The sequence below is a fragment of the Belonocnema kinseyi genome, chromosome 3 (assembly GCF_010883055.1).
Source record: "Belonocnema kinseyi isolate 2016_QV_RU_SX_M_011 chromosome 3, B_treatae_v1, whole genome shotgun sequence".
Lineage (NCBI taxonomy): Eukaryota > Metazoa > Arthropoda > Insecta > Hymenoptera > Cynipidae > Belonocnema > Belonocnema kinseyi.
The window spans coordinates 74164377-74184683 of NC_046659.1; the positions used below are offsets into that span (position 1 = coordinate 74164377).

The 20307-nt window shown below is 30.2% G+C and overlaps 1 protein-coding gene across 1 annotated transcript in view; it reads left to right on the plus strand.

The window, feature by feature from the left end:
* The first annotated feature begins 2128 nt into the window (after positions 1 to 2128).
* Positions 2129 to 20307, plus strand: part of LOC117169876 (neprilysin-2-like) — a 39197-nt gene continuing 21018 nt past the window's right edge. Inside the window, exons 1-3 of the mRNA XM_033356384.1 lie at positions 2129 to 2456; positions 17993 to 18052; positions 18189 to 18434. Coding sequence (XP_033212275.1) covers positions 2129 to 2456; positions 17993 to 18052; positions 18189 to 18434 — 634 coding nt within the window. The remainder of the gene's footprint in view (positions 2457 to 17992; positions 18053 to 18188; positions 18435 to 20307) is intronic.

Consider the following 20307-nt stretch of genomic DNA (forward strand, 5'->3'; position numbering starts at 1 on the left):
AGTTTTTTCAAGGGCAGCAAAGTTAATGTAAATCTGTATTATCAGCAGAGTAATTACTATTGATCAGTATAGATGTCACTCCACAGTCTGTGAAAATAGAAATAAAACAATCGATCAAGTTGACTCTGTAAATGACAGAAAATAATTAACGTCATTTTGAAAAGATGGAAAATAAATTTAAAAAATGTTTAAATTGTATTTTTCTGCAAAAAGATTTTCTAACATTCACTCAACTGGGAATCGAACCACACAACTTCCGATTGTCGGTCGGACGCTTTCCCAATTCAGATATTAGAAGAGTTAACTTGATCGATAGTTTTAATTTCTATTTTCACATATTGTGGATTGACATCTATACTAATCGATAGTAACTACTCTGATCATAATACATATTTCTATTGAAAATTATTCGTATCACCCAATTTAAGACAGCGTGCCTTTCTGAAAAACGATTTTCCTTTCGATCTCTATAATACCTTAATTGGGAAAGCACCCGACCAGCAATAGGAAGTTCTGTGGTTCGATTCCCAGTGGAGCAATCGTTAGAAGAACTTTTTTCAGAAAAATATAATTAAAAAATTTTTAGAATTTATTTTCCATCTTGTCAAGATGACGTTAATTATTTGCGTGCATTTGAAGAGCTAACTTGATCGATCAGTTTTGATTTCTTTTTCCACAGATTGTGGAATGATATCTATACTGATCGAAAGTGACTACTCTGCTGATAATACAGATTTCCATTGAAAATTAATTGTATCACCTAGCTTGAGATACCGTATATTTCTGAAAAAGATTTTTCTTTTGATCTCTCTAATAGCTTAACTGGGAAAGCACCCTACCGGCAATCGGAAGTTCTGTAGTTCGATTCCCAGTGAAGCGATTGTCAGCAAATCTTTTTCCAGAAAAATATAATTTTAACAAAGTTAATCAAATTAAAAAATTTGAGGAAACTCAATCAGCACGTTTTAAAAAAAATTGTAAGTAAATAATAATTAATTGTGTAAACAATTGGTAAATGCTTGAAACAAATATCAGTATTCCTATCTATGTATAATTGTCCGACTCAATATAAAAAGTACCTTTTGATGAGTTATTAATAAATGAAAATTATTTAATAACTGAAAATCGTTTAAACAATAGATGTTTTGTTTTCAATTAAAAAAAAACCTAGACTAAAAATAATTCAAAAAGAAAAAAGGAATAATGGAACTCACGCAGGTTAGTTTTGCGCAAAATAGGTTATTTCCGTTTTTTAGCACTTTAGCGGCTTAATTAAGGGATGAGGAACGTCAGAAGTGAAAAAACAAACTTTTTCCCATGGTAATATTGCGGTGCTTTCTGGGCCTTTTCGGCAAGTTTTAATATCAACCGATTTAGCTAAAAATTGAAGTGATTTTTTTTTTGCGAGTTTCAAAACATTATGGCGTACGCTGAAAACCATCAATTTTTAAAACTATAAACCACCTTTCCAATCGTTTTGGCAAGCAAAGTCGAAAATGTGTTTGATAAGAAATAGCGATGTATCTCAGCGAAATAAAAAAATAATAATTTCGAAACGTTTTGCAGTTTTTTTTTAATTTTATAATTTTGTTTTAAGATAAAACTGTCGAGTTCTAGAAAATGTTTTCGGAGATGAAAATCGATTAAGCTGTTATCGAGAAACATATATTTTTAATTTTCTATAAAGCCCCTGTAACTCCTATACACATTTTTTTTTTGAATGATTGAACATTTTGAAAAATTCAATCCTTTGACCAGTGTGACTGATTTAAATTCAACATAAAAATACACAATTCACCTATGGCAATTAGATTAATATTACGTGGAGGTATAGTGTGAAAAATATGTACACGCAAAGGTGAGTCATTACCAAAACGTGAACAAACACATACTTCTTTGTTTGTTAAGGGATTATTCATCTAATTCGTCACTCGTTTATCTTTTGTTGACCGTGTGCCCTTTTAACTCCACAGAAATTTTTGTATTGTCTTTATTTTAATAAAGGAAAAGATCGCTTTGTAATATTGAACTAAACTTTACTTAGTGATTGCGAAACTAATTGTTGTATATACGAATTCGGTATAAAAGCCTTGATTGAAGTAGAAAAGTTCGTCATTTACAACAGAAAATGAAACCTATACTTGTTACTGTCTTCGTACTGTGTGTGGGTCTGGGAGCAATTCTAGCCAGACCTGAACCCGATGGCGATAATAGTGGTGGTGGCAATAATACCAACGGCGGCGGCGGCGGTGGTGGTGGCGGGCTTTTTGGCCACGGAGGTTTATTTGGCCACGGAGGTTTATTTGGCCGCGGCGGTCTGTTTGAAGTCGGTGGTACTTTTGGCGGTGGCGGTCTCTTCGGCGGTCTTTTAGCAGGCCTTTTCGGAAAAGAGCCCTTGTGTCTAGGTGTTAACATATTCTGTACACAGCATTCACAATGTTGTAACAGAAATTGCAGTAAGTTGAATTTTTTTTTATTTAACACACAACTAAATATTAACTTGGCTAAATAAAATCTGTGTTAGTTCTACCATATGCATGCGCTATGCTTGAAACACGTTTCACTTACAAGTGTAGGCTAAAGATTGTATTCTTGAAATTATTTTCTTTACCCAATATAAAAGAAAATCGTCAGTCCACTATTTGAAATAACTCGCAGTTTTTCAACTTTTTAAATCAATTTTTCTGATTTTTTTTCAAATTGAACAAGTTATTAATAAAATTTTTTCTGGAAAAATTCCTTAACTTTAAATTTAAAAAAATTTCTATATAATTGTTATTAAATTTACGCTCCCTTTTAGATTTTGGAAATTATCTGAAAAATAGCTGTTCCTAAAAATTTTGAAAAAAATCTTATATTGTAAAAAGTTAAGACATCATGATCTTCTAAATTCACTTTTCAATAAAAAATTCGCAAATCTTTTTGTTTTCGCATCACATATTGCCTAAAAATTGCACGAAGATGAATTAAGACAGATTAAATTATCTTTGAAACTGGAAAAAATGATTAGTTTTAGTTTTCACAGAACAAGAGTTATAGTCTTTCATAGAAGGCTGCTTTATGCAGATATTTATTATAACGGGTGGGTCATTTTAATTGACGCACGAAAATATTTCTGTTGGGAAGCCAGATACGGAAAAATAGCTTGGACAAAAGTTGCTTTAGACAATGGGGATCATCTGATTATACTAATAACTTTGATCTTGGGATAACTTTTCAAGATCATTTGTAGGCCAAAGTCAGTATTTTAAAATGGAAACCTCTGTTTTTGACACCGTATTAGAAAAGGGCGGAAAATATTACGCCCGAAAAGGTAGTTTATAATTATATAGAGTGACCTTTGGAAGGTAAAAATTAAATGTTGAAAAATCCTCCAAAAGTGGTTTTGTTAGAACTTTTTAGAGTTTAAGGGCGAACAAAGTTTTAGGGTGCTCGTTTACCGTTATTCTTCTTGCCTCAAGGTCAAGGTGGTCAAGGTTATTCGCCGCAAGCCTAAACTAACATTTCCTCTCCTATAAATCCTCACAAGTTTAAAGAAAACAGTTTCTGGGCGATTTTTAAACATTTAACTTCCTCTTTCCAAATTAGGTGTCAAAAATAAGGATTCCTAATTAAAAAACTCACTTTGACCTTCAAATGACCTTGAAAATGGACTACAAGGTCATATTTATTAGTAAACTGCAGTCCCGATATAGAAGTCGTTTCGGGGTACCCTTTATCCCCTTTTCACAATCTCGGGACTCGACAAACCATAAACAACCAGGGCCGTGGGAATAATTTCTATTGGATTTTCGTCTTAGAAAATATTGCGTTGTTGTATTTTTGTTACCTTTATTTCATAATGTCATAATGAACGTTAAAATGTTTTGTTCTCAAAAATCAAACTTGATAAAAGTACTTATTTTTATATATGTTCGTTCATATATCAGGGTGGCCATTTTAAACAATGAATAATAAATTCCCGGTTATTTCCCATGTCTTTCTCCGTTCACAAACATTTTTCACAGTCAATAAAATGAAAAAATAAAAACTATAAGGCTAAGATTTTTTCAATTTTGGGTAATAAAAAACAAACTAAAAATTAAAGCACACAATGTTGTACTTAAAAAATCTTTCATTTCAATGCTCAATAATTCACAAGTATAAAATGGAAAGTAGTAAGACTTTCCAATTAAACAAGTTTAAATGAATTGCAGTTAAGCTGCAAATTTGAAATTTTTAACTTTTTGTAAATTATAGAGTTCAAAGATTCAGATTTAATTCCATAAATATAAATCCACGCTATCATTTCCAATGCTCCAAAATAAAGAATCAATCAATAAACTTCCACATTTTCAAAATTTTATTAGTTTCTGTAATTAGAGGCTGGACACATTTAAAATTGAAAAATTAAGTTTTTTTAACTGAACACTTCGTAGACTATAAGTGAAATTATTTTATTTTCAAATAGTTAAAACGTCCCTGAAAAGTTTAAAAATTTTATTTCCAAATCTTATAAAATCTAGAAGTATATTTTAATTTTTTTCAATTTAAAATTATTATTGAAGTTTTTTAGAACTTCTAAATATTTTAATGATTAATAAATGGTAAAAGATAAATGTTTTTTATGTAAAAATTTTCACTTTCAACGCTTTTAATTTTTAATTTTTCAAGTCGCCAAGTCGGCATTTTGAAATTTTTTAAAGTTAAAAATGTCAGCTTAAAAATAAAAGTTTAAAATGGCAAATTTTTAAATTAAAAAATCTTCGAATTACGCATTGTAACGTGGATGGTATGATAATTAAAAAAGATAGAAATTCAACTCATTATTTTAAAAGCTGTTAAAATCCAATTTGGACATATTCCTCTTCTAATGATTAGTAAATTTTTCGGTAAAAAAAAATTATGAAAAATAGACTGTCTTGAGGCATCTGATCTTATCTCCGTTTAAATGCTTATATTTCTCTTCACCTGGTTACGCAACCTAAACACTGAGTCAGAGAAAGCTAACTGAAGCGAATTTTCTGCGACACTTTAGCCATTGTGTGAAAATGACTTAAACAGACGACACGATACTGCCCGTTTTTTTCATATGCTCCTGCGTTGTTATGAAGTTGCTTTGCTGACCTAGCAGCGTTACTCTCTCGCCCAATTCATCCACCTTGCCCTCTATAACGGGAAATTTTCTTGTGGAACCGAAATGTACAGAAAAATGGCCCCCTTTTTCATAAACGAATTTCGTCAAAGCAGTTTTTTCTTATCATGCTTCCAAACAGAGATATTTATGAGCGTCAATTAAAATAGCCCAACCAGTAGATCGCATTTTTTGCGATAAACTTATTTTGTATATATATTATCAGTATTTTGCACTGCTTTCTTGTAATTCCTAATTTCCTGTTTTAACTTAACATGTCCGCAGTTTCATCAAAATACAGAAGACAAATGTTCTTTCGATTTGTATCGTCAGTTAATATATATCTCGAAATTTTAAATGGAATATAAATTTAAGTAGTAAATTAGTAATTTAATCTACTTTAATTCCTCTCCATACAGTTCTCACTGAAAAGTTGATTATAGATTTTTTTGAAATTTGAATTTCTTTTTGATTGTTAGGATATTTATGTAATAATTTTTTCAGGACAGAAAATTAAAAGGTTTAGAGAAAACTGTTTTAGTCATTGTTCGTTTGAAAATAATAAAAAAAAACTTAATCCAAAATACAAAAGCAAGTTATTTCAAAAAGACATAATAAAGTTTTTTTTTAATTTGTTCAAAATAATTAGGAGGCATCCTTGAAACACAATTTCTAGGGTACAAACTTCAGCCTGCTCTTCTGAAAGAAACTTTGTTCAGAAAATAATTAATAGGACTAAAAATATTGGTTGGTAAAATTTACATGATTAAACTAAAGATGAATTGTTTATTCAATCTAACCGAACAAGCCAAGAAAATTTTTGTTGATTGAAGCCAACGTGCACAGCCATTTTTTTATAGAGAAACAACCCTTAATTTATGAATTTTAAGAATAATTTACTTGGAGAAATTTTATAAATCAAATTAACATTTATTACCTCAATAGAAAAAATTTAGCCACTTTTATATAAAATCCGATTATTTTTGTACACTACATTTAGAAACGACTTTTTACAACTTTTAAATAGGAAAATTATTGTTAGAAAAACATTGTTTTATTATTAAAATTTTTTTCTATCTCAAACCACAACTTTTATTATAAAAAATATGATAACGATGGTTAGTTGCCAAAATTAATTAATTTTGTCCTAATTCAAATAAATTCTGTCATTAATTCTGACAATATATCGAAACAGGAATGATTAAACTGAGTTTTAAAATATTGAAACGTGTATAATTTGTATGATTACTAGGTTCTGCATTGGGCATATGCTTTAAAGCGTGAAATTGATGTGACGATGGAAAATAAAATCTTCATTTTTCAACTCATGGGAAACCTATATACGCAATTAATGGATTCAAATTCCATCGAAAAATTTCATTCGCTAATCCTGGATTCCGGAAGCGTAAATCCTATTTATAGGTGAATATTGATACTATAATTGTTTGAAAAAATAAATATAAAAATTAGAATTCGTACGCATATGGTAAGATTTTCTTTTAACCCATATACATTTACAATCTGTCTCAAGGAATAATAAGTATATAATAGAAAATTAAATTAAAAAAGTTACTCATTTCTGGCTGTTTTTCACCCCATCCCCCACCACTCAAAAGTAACATAGTTTTTGGACAAAGACGGATCTTATGTTTATTCTGCAATTTTTCGACTAAAAAAGATGACCTTGTCACAGTTAAACTTTAAACATAATAACTAAATTTTTAACAAGATAATTGCTTTTTCGACGAAGTAGTAGAACTTTCAATCTGCAAAGGTGTATTTTGAACCAAATGATCGAATTTTCAAACGAAAGAGATGAAATTTCAAACAAAAACTGTTGCATTTTCAATCCCAAAGAAGAGGTTTTCAATAAAGCATTGAATTTTTCAATAAAAAGATGACTTAAAGAAAATAATTAAACTTTAATCAAAATAGTTTAAGTTTTAACCAGCGAAGAAAAATTTTCAACAGAATTTACAATATGAATTTTCAATAACAAAAAAGAATTTTCAACCAGTCGAATTCAACGAAAAAGGACGAATTAAAAAAAATAGTAGATGAATTTTCAACCAAAAAGTTGAATTTTCAGCCAGAACAAAAATCAATTTTCAATTTCAAAATTCATGTTTATCCAGATATATAATAGATAAATTTTCAAATAAAAAAATTAGTTCCTCATAAAAAAAAAAGAATGTTAAAAAAACAATTAAATTCTTAAACATGGAAGTGTATCGAAGTTATATAATAAATGCTAAAAAATATAACAAAAGATTTCAAAATCCAACTAACCATTTGCATTTTTAACCAAAAATACATATTAAATTTAAAAATTAATTCTAATAAAAAAAATATTCTTCAGGAAATAGTTAAATGTTTAAATCCGGAGATGAATTTTGAACTAAAATGATAAATCTTAAAAGAAAATTAAGAAATTAAGTTTATAATTTAATGAAATAGTTGCATTGTAATCTAAAAATATTATTCTTTTGACCCACATGATTAATATAAATTACGATAAATTATGAAGCAAACTTTTACCTGCAAAAGTTTGGATTTCCTTATTAGGTTCTATCAATGCATTTTGCACTTAAATAGAAAAAGAAGAAAACATAGAAAATAAGGAAAAAGAGAAAAAAATTTTAAAAAGGGGATATATAAAATTTCCAATTTAGCATCATATTTTTTTAGAGGTTAAAGTATAAAATACAATAAAAACTGCTTAAATTTAACTGAATAAATGAAAATATATTCACCCACGTAAAGAGAAGATAATTTATTAACATAAAAAATTAATTAAATCATAAAATCCTTTAGCGGTAAAAATAAAAAGTACATCATTTTCTGTTCTCTTATTGTCAAAGCCTAAATATCATTTAAAAAATTGCAATATATGTTAGAAGTGAAAAAGGTTTAAAAAAAGTTCTGTACTATTTAAATCATCCTATTTAGTTCTTAAATAAAAATTCTGAATTTAGAAAAGGATTAAGGAAATTAAAATAATACGTATTTTCCTAAAACGTAAACACGAAATGGGTACTGAAAAACATACATTATCAGAAATATCAGCAAGATCGTTTTTCCTATATGAGAAATGTTTTTGTCAATTTTTACTAAAAATCAACTTTGACAGTTAGTAAAACGATAACATAGAAAGATGAATCAGTATGGTTCTGAACTATCCATATAGTCATTAATTCATAGTTATTATTAACATTTATTTTTTCTCGCAATTGATGTTTTAAGGTTAGGCCTGTTCTTAACAAATGGATTCCGTGAAACAGTAAATGTTAGAACCATTAATGTCTGAAATTGTATATTTTCTTAACGCTTTCGACCAAAAAAATGGAAAAATCTATTTATTAATTTGAATTTTTGTACCTTTGTAAATTAACATTTATAAAGGGCCCTTGTTACTGAAAGTGTGTCACCTTATCTTGTAAGAGAATACTGTAAACTCGGACCTAATATTGAAAAAACTATCATTCTAAAATCTAAAATTCTTTATTCTATAATAAATTATTATGAAAATTGGTTCTTTTAGAAAATGAAATTTAGAAAACTTTTTGAATTCATTAATTCAAAGCCTATCTTTACCAAGTGAAGCCACGGCAGAGATAAAGTTTGATCAACAGTTGCAGTTAGTTTTTCTAGGTTCTTTGTTAAAACTGTGAGCATGTGTTCAAATTGCGGTTGAAATAGTTTGCCATGTTACATCATTTATTTCATGACATAGTTCTAAATAAAAGTATGGATGATAATTCAACGTTATCTTTGCTCCGGATCACAACTCTCTAATTTGATACAAGTGACTGAAAATAAATTTTGAACTGATTTATTCTTTGATAATGAAGATCAATTACAGCAATAATAAGAACAAAATAATCAAAAATACAATTTAAAACTATTTCGCTTTGTCCATAATAAATATTACAAAAAGCAGAATATTTTTTTATTTTTTTAAAAAGAATTTATAATCTTTTTTTATATTTACTTTATGCCCGATGATTTTATGAAATATCAATAATTATATTTAAAAATTAGGATCTTTAGAATTTGACCTGTCATTTGAGCCATTCAAAATAATAAAATCTTCGCTGTTTTATGAAAGAATACTTTTTATTTCCAGAAAAGTGATCTTTAGGATTTTTTCCTTTATTACAGAGATTAAAATTTTTTTAAATCTTCGCGGACTTATAAAATAACAATTTCTATTTTCATAAAAGTGTTCTTTAGGATTTTGTCTGCCACTTGAGCCATTAAAAATAAGATAATCTTCACGGTTTTATGAAAGAATGCTTTTCATTTTCACAAAAGTAATCTCAATCGTTGTAAATCGATGTCCTTTCATGGGTCTCTTCAGTTTTTGGAAAAGAAAAAAGTCACTAGGGGCCAAATCCGGTGAATATGGAGGCTGGGGCATGACTGTGGTGCTGTTTTTGGTCGGATCTTTTGATCAAAATTAAGCAGTTTTGGAACAAATTTCGCTGACACACGTCTCATGCCCAAAACGTCCGAAAAGATAGAATGGCATGAGCCAACCGATATGCCAACATCCTCAGCAACTTCTCTGATGATAATTCGACGATTTTTCAACACCACTTGTTCCACTGCTTGAACGCTTTCATCTGCTGTTGACGTGCTGGGACGTCCAGGGCGAGGTTCGTCTTCGACATCCTCTCGGCCTGTTTGAAACAGCTTGTACCACTTATACACATTTTTCTTACTCAGAGTAGACTCAGCGTATGCAACTGTCAACATTTCAAGAGTTCTAGAGCACTGGATTCCATTTTTCACACAAAATTTAATGCAAACTCTTTGCTCCATTTTTTTCGAAAGAAGAAAATCGCCGAGCACAACAAACCCTTCTAACCTTTTACACCTCTGCCAGAAAAACAACACGAGCTATATATTCAAAACTGTAAACATATGATCGTGACGAGTGTACCAACACAACAAAATAAAAAATTAAAAACTTGAATGTACGTAGCCCGCGAAAATTGAAGTCACCTTACTTTTTGAACATACCTCGTATGCAATAATAATTTTTATTTTCACAAAATTGATCCTTAGGATTTAGCCTTTCTTCTGACCATGAAATGAGGGAGCCAATAGACGGTACACTTTAAACTTACTGAGCTAGTCATGCAATGCCTGACTATAGCGGATCGTACTACTGACCGCTCAATGAACCATACTGGCTGCGCAGTTGTCAACCGAGTTGTGGTCAGACGCCGGCCTCTTTCCAGGGTCCGAGCTCTCTATACTCAGTGTCCGTCTAACGCTGAAAATATTAATATGCAGATCATTCGAAATAAAGTTCTCAGACTTATCACAAAAACCCCTAGATATACTCAGAATTCTGTCCTTCAGAGATAGTTTCAATTGTCATACATTTCAGAGAATATCAAAGAAACCGCCACTAAATTTTAGGAATCTGCATCATTACGCCATTTTAAAAATATCACCTCCCATGAACCCAGGTTGAGAATGGTGGGCCGAAGTGGTGCCGAGACTCTTCGTGATGCCGCACCACATTTCCACCCCTGACCTACCAGCTACTTTCATTTTCGGCTTAGGACATTACCCGTAATTGGACCATAGAAATACCAGGCGCATTGCGTCTCTCACCAGTAAATGCCGAAGCAGAAGCAACATAGCCCCGTGAGGAGAGCCCGTCAACGAGAAATAATTGAGCAAGACTTGCGCTTCCATGCACTGCAGGAGGACTCCCGGAGAGTCATCGACGAGAAGTTCGCGATGAAGTTCCCCCCGCCCTCTATTGATACACATCTAACAAGTCATAGAGGTTGGTTTCCCTCCTGGTGGGTCACAACCTGATTCAATCATTTACACTATCTAGGCCCTGCGGGATCGTCATTTACAAATGTGTCCAGCAGAGGCCCAAGTTCAGTGTGGCTGTGGAAACGCCTCTAGGAGATTGGATCTACTTCTTTAACAAGAACTTAGTTCTATGAAGATCTTTCTAGGTGAATAAAGGTCAAAGGGTGGTTTCTGGGTATATCAAAACAAATTGGTTCGTCCTTAGCATTTCTGGGGTTCGTAGGCCCAACGTAGGAACATAAATCACCATCTGACTGAATTTATCGGTCCAGTGGTTGCTTGGAAGCCGATTTATTCAATTCCAAGCTCGCCCTGGTATTGGTCCCTTCTCTGCTTCCTCAAGGAGACGTTTCCATACATTCGGAGTGAGGTTCATCTCGTCCTAGCACCAAAGGATGGAAAAAGAGACAGGTCTCTCAGGAGTCTCCGAATCATAGGGTTGGCGATAGCTAGTGATGGAGGCCTCAAAGCTTGTTTGAAGCCACTTCACAGCCCTAGTTGCTTCTCGATCTCCCACAACAGTTCTGGCGAAGAGATCTGTCCGGCTCCGCTGCCGCCTGATTGCCCATTGTCGACAGTACCTCTTCCTTTTTATTTCCACCAACCTAAGTGCTTATTCTAGAAGAAGACTCGATGCCCAAGAGGCGTTTCAACAGTTACACTGAAATTGGGCGTCTTCTGGACCTATTTGTAAATGACGATTCTGCATGTCCCTAAACGTTTGAATGATTGAGTCGGATTGTTGGTCCACCAGTATGGGGGGCCGTCCACTATGATTTTTTTAATGTGTATGATTGGTCGAGGGGGGGGGTAGGGGTTTCAGAAAATCATCTTCCTGTTGTTTGGTCACCGCGAAGTTTTCGTCGACAACTCTGTGGGCATACTCCTTTAGTGCAAGGATGCGACGTTTTTCTCAATTAGCGCTTACTGACGGACTCTTCTCGCGGGTTCGGGTCGCTTCCGCTTTGGAATCAACGGGTCAATTACGCCACGTGTCATAGGTTGCATGACTAGCCCTATACTTGGGAGTGTACGGTCATGTGACTACCTGATTTATCGCGTAAAAATATAAGTATTTCGAATCAAATGATTTGAAATACACAAATACACTGAATTTAGATTTAATACAGAAAAACAATAATTATGGCATGGAACAAAGACTAATAACAAAAATGATGAATAAAAGGCATAAATTGATAGTCTATTGCATGAGAAAGATGTAAAGTTAGATTAAAGAAACGAAATAACAATAAAAGTACTGGAAAAACGAATTGAAAATGAATAACCGCTTTTTTGAAATGCAAAGTAACTTGGCGCTCGCGGTCGATGCTCTTGTCAATCGTCAACTGTCGAAGTGCGCCACCCGTCCCTCGCCCTCACCATTCTCATCCAACTATTCACTCTCGTCGCTCATCGGAAAATTCCATCATTTTCGGATGGGCCTTCTCACTGCTGGCTTTTGAAGAGTATTCACCCCGACTTACAATTCTTAGATCTATTCAGTGTCTGCGCCTCCACGAAAATTGCAACTAACGATCGTCGGTATTACAGAGCTCGACTTACAGGATAATTACAATTCATTGCCAGAAAATAAGAGCCTAAAGAATATAATCAGCGGGCGCCAATAGTTTATTCTGTAATTTGAAACTGTTAAAAATATTCTGAAATTTCCGTTATAAAAGTGGCGGCAAATTTGATGAAATGTCTGATACTTTAACCAAAGGATACCTTAAATTGACTAAACTTCTGACTAAATTTTCCGAAATTTTCACTAAAGTTATAAAATGTAACGAAATTGTCGCCAATTTACCTTCATATACAAAAAAGCTTTGCAATTTTCCTTCCATGTAAAGGTTTAAAACTATAGTGAATCCGAAAATTGCGTAGTTGTAACTAAAAATAACAAAATTTGTAACTGAATTTTCCTAAAATTGTTTTAAATGAATGAAACTTGTAAGTTATCTTTCCGAAATAAATCATAATTTTTCGAAATTCATCATAAGCATGACATAATTTCGCCAATAAAACAAATCACTTTTCTTGAGTAATACCGAATATATCATTTCCGAAACAGAAGATTTTCAAAAAATAAAATTCGTTGAAATTTTAAATTAACAAAAAAAAAACTACTGATACTGTTTATTAGTGCAATGTCAAATACAAAGTATTGAATGTTAATAATGATATCTCCCGCATATTACTATGAATCCACAAAATATAAAAAAAAAATTAAAGTATATTTGAACCCCAAACAATTCCGTGATATCTTCAGAGTTAGACTGATCGATTTCATATGAATAAAGTCCTTATTTATTTTGATAATCTGAATTGATACTGTGAAACTAATTAATTAATTGTTACTGTTTTCTTGAAAAGTTGAATATGCAACATTTTTTTAAACTTTAATTAAGTAATGTGATTGATAGAATATGTAAAAAAATCATGAAATAAGCATACTGAACTATTTTTTGCTATACCTACACTTTCAAAGGAATTTACCAAAATACGTAAATTTAAGTAATTATAACTTAAATCGAAATACGCAGAAAACAATGTCGATTCGAAAGTTTTTGAAAGGAAGAAAATATTTTTAAGTAATCGATTGATATAAATTAATTCTAAATTAGAATTAGATTCTAAAGCGAATAAAAACCTATTTGAAATATTTCCAGTTATTTTCTCTAAATGATTAGTTGTTTCAGAAATACACTATGAGAACATTGTTTTGAACATTATTTCAGTATTAAAACGATTTGCAGAAATAAAATTAGCACAAAGATAAAAATGAAGATATAAAGACAGTTTATTTTTTAATTAGCCACTCTCAGTCTAATTTAGTATATGGATAGAAAATATATATTAAAAAGTTATATAACTTTTCGTTTTCTAAACGTAATAATTTAGAAATACTGTAAACATTCTTTTTATAGGTGTATTAACGTGCCGTTTAGAAGAAAAAAATCATATAATTCTTTATGGGAGTCTGGAAAAGCAATTAATAATATGAATTTCAAAACCAAAGTACTTAAGTAAGTTTACATAGTTTTCAATTTATTGCTGGATAAGAACAGATTCAACAAATTTCTTGGATTGGCATTATTTGCAATGATTGTTGAAACTCTCTATCTGATAAAGATAACCTAAATACGTGTCAGTGTTTCCATGTCAGATTGCAGTTGAAATAATAGTTATAAAACCGGTTACACTGTTGGAAATTAAATAATTAAAATCTAATGTTCACTAACTACTTCAATGTTTAGAAAATTAATATTTCTAATAATTACCAACGATTAATAATTATAATAAAAATTAAAAATGCATTCAGTCGCTCTAAATTTATGATGACTTAAAGTAGCGGGGTTTGATAAAAAAAGGTGTTATGTAATACTTGAACGTCTGCTCGTGATAACAAATTAACTTACTGATTTGTTGCCGCTAAGCCCTCAATTAAGTTGGGAGCCGTCCACAAATCTCATGATGCTAAAAATAGTCATGTGACGAATTATTTTTGCTCACCCCTCTTTGTTGCTATTGGGAAGGAAAACAAGTGTCCTCGAGGATTGAGAAAAAAACCTACAAAATATCAGAAACTTTAGAAAATTTAAAGGAACTTAGCACATTTGGAGAATCCAAAGAAGTTGAGGAATTCACAATATTCAACAAGTGTAGGGAATTCAGAATATTACAGGATTTCAGAGATTTCAGACAATTGTAAATATTCAAGGAATTTATGATATTCAAGGAATACAAGAAATTTAGATCATTTGAGAGTATTGCTGAAATTCGCGGAATTTCGGAAATTTAGAAGAATTAGAAAATCTAGGTGATTTTGCGAATTCAGCTAATTTTAGGATTTCCGAATATTTTAGGAATTCCGAAAATTCAAGGATTTCATTGCATTTGCATAATCCTAAGGATTGTAAAGTTTTTAAGAATTGAAGGGAATTCAGGAAATCAGGAAAATTGCCAAATTTTTGGTGCTGTAAACGTTAAACTCTAAATTAAATAAATAGAAATGCAAATTTTTTATTTTAGGTTTTGCAAGTTGTAAGTTTTTCGTTTAATAAGCTTAAAATTTGATATTTCCCTATTTTCAGCCATTACAAATTTTTTATTCAATTTATAAAATTAGGAAGCCTAAGAATGAAAATTTCTTAATTTTTATATTCTCAAAAATTTTAACAGCATAAAATTTCAAGTATTCAGCATTGGTAGTTTATTTAATATCAAAGATTTTAAATTGTGATATATTCAGTTATTTAAAGTTTTCAATTGAAAATTCGAAGTTACTCGTCCCACAATTCGGGATAAGTAGTCAAATATTTTTCATAAGCTTAGCTAGTAATCCCGAATTTCTGGAAGGATTAGTCAATCCCCTTTTCCAGCTTTCCCAATTTTTCGGGGCGACTAGATATAGCCTGCAAAATTATTAAATTTTAATATTTTATTTAAATACTTGAGGAGACTTTAGGATCAAACTAATTATTTACCTATTTATTTGTTTTAATATGTCTTTAAATATGAAATATTATAACTTTTAAACCATCATATTTTTAGTTATTTAAAAATGAAATCAAACCATTTTCAACGTTTTGATATATGCTTTTAATTGAAGAGTAAAGCTGAAAGCTGATCAACAAGATAACATTTCTTTAATTTACATTTTTGAATTATATAAAAGCGGGAAGTCATGAAACTTTTAAAATATTTAAAATTATTGCGACTTTTGTATATAATAAGCTAAGAAGGTTAAAGACTACACTTATGCTCGAAATTTAAAATTATGCTTTTAATTGATTTCAACCATTTTATTTGTATAACTGAAACTAATATCAGAATATTAGGCAGAAATAACTTCATGCTGCGAACACCAATTTGTTGATTATTATTATAAATATTATTAATATTCCAATGAAAAGAATTTTTTAAGAAAAAAAATCGAAACATTTTTCCTTGTACGCGATATAATAAACTGACGAAAAATAAAACGAATAAAAAAATTTCATTGATTTACTTTGTCACGAGACGGCGTGACAAATCGTGACAATCCCTCAACTCCCCCACCCCTTCCGGAGTCGCAAGATTTATGGACTGCCCCTTGACGTAAGGTATTTATCGGAAGTAATAAATTCATAATTTTTTGCAGAAGTGCCCATTTTTCTCAGTTATAGATCTTACAAATAATAACTTTAAAAGATTTTATAATAATATTTTATTATAGATCTAATTATTTAAACGTAGTTTTTATGATTTATTTCAGGTCCAATATTACGCCGAGAAAAAACGCTGTTGATTGAATTATTATTAATTCAAATGTATATACTATATACACGGAGAAAAATAGATATTAAAAAGCAGATATTAAAAACTTTGATATTTAACCATAATATATAGATATTAGGGCATAATATATAATATCTTCTATTCAATATACAAAATATTAAAGGGCAATATCTGTGCATATTGAAAGTATAAAATCTGTGATATTAACAGTTAATATCTAAGATATTAAAAAAGCGACATTTTATCGGAGCCAGGTCGCTGAGGAATGGCGTGGCGACAAAAGATTTCTGCTCTCCAACAGAAAAACCTAATAAGTGACATTTGACGTAGATACTATTTTCCGATATAAGCACATGAGAAAATAACTTCTATGGTAAAAGTTACTCACTAAGTTTTTCAGTTGGACAGCAGATTTTAACCCCGCTTTGTCTGTATCTTTAGCTTTCATCGTGTGTATTGTGGTTTTTCGAATATCTATTGCACTATACGTTTTGGTGGAAAATGGATTAAATGTTTTTCGATATGTCATAATTTTCTCAAGAAAGTGAGGACTCAGCTACAGGCATCTTTCATATATGAGCCTTGAACAGTGTGTTAATTGTTCAACACAAAAATCGCATAATTATGCAAAAAGGCGAATGCTTGAGGATTCGGATTTTAAAAACAGAGGACTGCGATATTAACATTTTTTTGCACTTCATAGAAAATGGAATACTTTACAGGTAATTTTTAAACAATTAAACAATATTTATTGAATATCTTAGATTTTGCCCTTTAATATCTTTGATATTGTCAGTTAAAATCTTCTTTTTAATATCTACGGATGCTCTACTTCAGTATCTAGATTTCTGTGCCATATTTAAATCGCTAAGATATTACACATTAATATCTAAATAGTCTTCGCTAAAATCTATTTTTCTTCGTGTAGATAATAGCATCACTGTTTAAGTGAAATGAATATTTTTTGTTTAATTAAATATTCATTCGAATCAGTAGCATCTGCTTCTGAACAAGGGTGATTGTGCCACCGATTAATTCAATAGAATTTTGTTCTCAATATATATATAAATATAAGAATATAGCAGTTTTTAACAATTAAATATGTCATCTAGTGCTAGAATCATTTGAGGTGATATACTTGTATTTGAGTCAGAAAAGATTTTAATATTCAGCCTACAATTCTAATACTTTGCCAATCATCAATGATGAGAATGTAATAAAAGAATATAATACGATATAATCATTATAGATAAATGTATTAGTGACAAGTGCGATGTGAGAATAACGTCAAATGATTTTGCAATACCAGATAGAAGTTATATTTTCCATGACGAAAAGATTAGTACAAGCAATTATGGTAATAAATGGTATAAATTATACTTATATAAGTCATGTTTGTCCTTTGACGACGTACAAATTTTGTATATAAAGAGCAGATATGAGGAGAAAAAATATTCATCCGAATTTCATGTTTATTCAAGTACGTCATTCCTCAGATTCAGCCATATCATCAAAATGCGAGTTTTAATTTTTCTTTTACTTTTTTGTATTTTTCATAATTGCGAAATTCTCAATGCCATACCTGCAAGAACTTCGAAAGTTTTAACTAGTAAGTTTTTATTAAAAAATATTCAAATTTTTCTTTTTTTTTCTCGCAATAACACAAATACATTCTGTAAACCCGAAAATAGATTAAAAATAGACATTTTGTTAATAAGTAGAACTTTTTTTCATTTTAAAATTCAAATGTTACAGGAGTAAATTCCAAACCAATTTCCAATAGCATCTGTGTAACTCAAGCATGCAAAGAAGCAGGTTCGTCAACTTATTTTAAATTTGATAGCAATGTATTTTATTGCCAACGTACAAATAATTTATATAATTACAATTTTTATAATATCAATCATTAATGTATGCAAAAAAATCTTGAAATAAATATTTTATTTTAAAGCTTCTCAAATCTTGAAGGATATGGATCCAAAGGTATCACCGTGCGATAACTTTTACAAATTCGCTTGTGGAAACTTTTTAAAGACTACAGTGATTCCTAAAGGTGAAACATATGTTGACAAATTTAGTCTCGCGAGTAAGAAACTTGAACAGAAATTAAGAAGTGCCATTGAAGAGGAAATTGGACCTAATGAACCAAAGGCATTTAGACTGGCAAAGAACTTTTATAAAACTTGCATGAACACAGGTAAGCCATTGTGAAATAACATTAACAATGAATACTAATATGAATAATAACACAATAACATAATAAATAATAAATACCATTATTTTATGTTTATTTTAAGTTTTATTTTTTAATTAAAAGAGAAATAACTTATGCAAGTCGTACTGCGTCAATAATTTCATTTTTGGGAACGCGCCGCACAATTGACGAGGGTATTTCTTGAAAATGGCTGATTCGTTCAGGATGTTCCTTTTACAGCTTGATAGAGCTGAGTACAAGCTCAAAAGAATTTTATTATTTTTAATCTGATATAAAAAAAGAAGTTATACAGCTTTCTCTCGGTCAGATCGGTCAATAGATCAGGGTAATAGCTCAAAGGCGCTTTCTTTTTTTTCAATCAAAGGAGATAAAAGTTATGCAAATCTTTGTCTGTAAATATTTTCGCTTTTTCTGAGTCAATCATGGCGTTTTTTACGCGCCTTTCGTTATCAGGGGTTTTACTGGAGATAGTTTCTTATTCGAAGCACTTTCTTCGCGATTTTATAAAGTCTAACGATACCTATAAAAAATTTTATATTTTATTTTTAAAATTAAACTCGTTAAATTTAAACAGTTTTGTTTATATCCTGTAAGCTCGTACTTTCGTTCTTACGCCATTTTGCCTGAAAAAACTATTTTTATATTTTATTTAATAATAATAAATAATATCTTAATTTTTTTACTGTCTTTAGTTTGAATGTGTTTTTCGTGTAATCTCAATATCCGATGGTTTAGGGAACGTTTATTAATCACGGAAGAGCGATTTTTGAAATTTAAGATCCACAATTCTATATTATAAGGATTCATGAGATTTCCCCACTTCCTCTTACGAGAAATTATATATTTTTCACTAAATATAACTAATTATATTCCTTGTAAACGAGATTAGGAATGATTTCAATCTATTTTAATTTATTGTAAGGGATTGAAAAATATACAATGAATTACAACAGTTTTACGGTATTTAACTAGATTTATAATCTTCTTCAGGGCTTCCATGCAATTTCCATAGATTTCACAATATTTCCAGAGATTACCAAAATTTGTAGGGCATTTTAAATGTTTCTGAAGGCTTGAGTAAGATTTCACAGGTGTCAATTAAATTTAAATGATTTCAATAATTTAAGAAAATCACCCAATGAAATTTTTTAAATCTCTTAAAACCCTTTGAAATGACATTCCGTCAAATAATAGAAACCTCCAAAAATCTTTCGAAATGCATTTACACTCCCTAAAATTCTCTGACATATCTTCAAATATTTTGAAATCCAGTGAAATCCCTTCTAATACTTGAAATTCCACGAAAATCGCGTAAAATCCTTTAAGATTTCTGAAAATATTTTACAATCTTTTAACATTTTTTAAAAATGTCTTGAAATACTTTATGATATACAAAGAATGAATGAATGAGAATTCTTTACTGTAGTAAAAGCTTCGAAATTTTGCATTAGGTCAAACTGTAGCTCGAAGTGCACTTTATATTGGACATTAAGTTTGAAGTTTTAAAATTTCGCTGGAAATTTAGAAAAAATTAAGCATACTGGCGACTGTCGAACCACAATTGCAAGAAATCTCAAAAACTTCTGATACTTGGATCTTTTATAACCGAAAAGAAATATGAATATTGTTCGCGCTCATTTTTCATTTTATGATATTTTTTTAATATTGCAGAAATTGATATGCGGTACTTTTCGTGAAAAATTATAAATTAAATTTCATAAAAATTGTGTTTAATGCATATTAGAGATCCTGCATATCAGTTTTGTAGAATATTATTATATAATTATTTTATAAGTTTATAATTAATTTATAAGTAATTATAAGTAATTATATAATTATTTTATAAGTATTATTA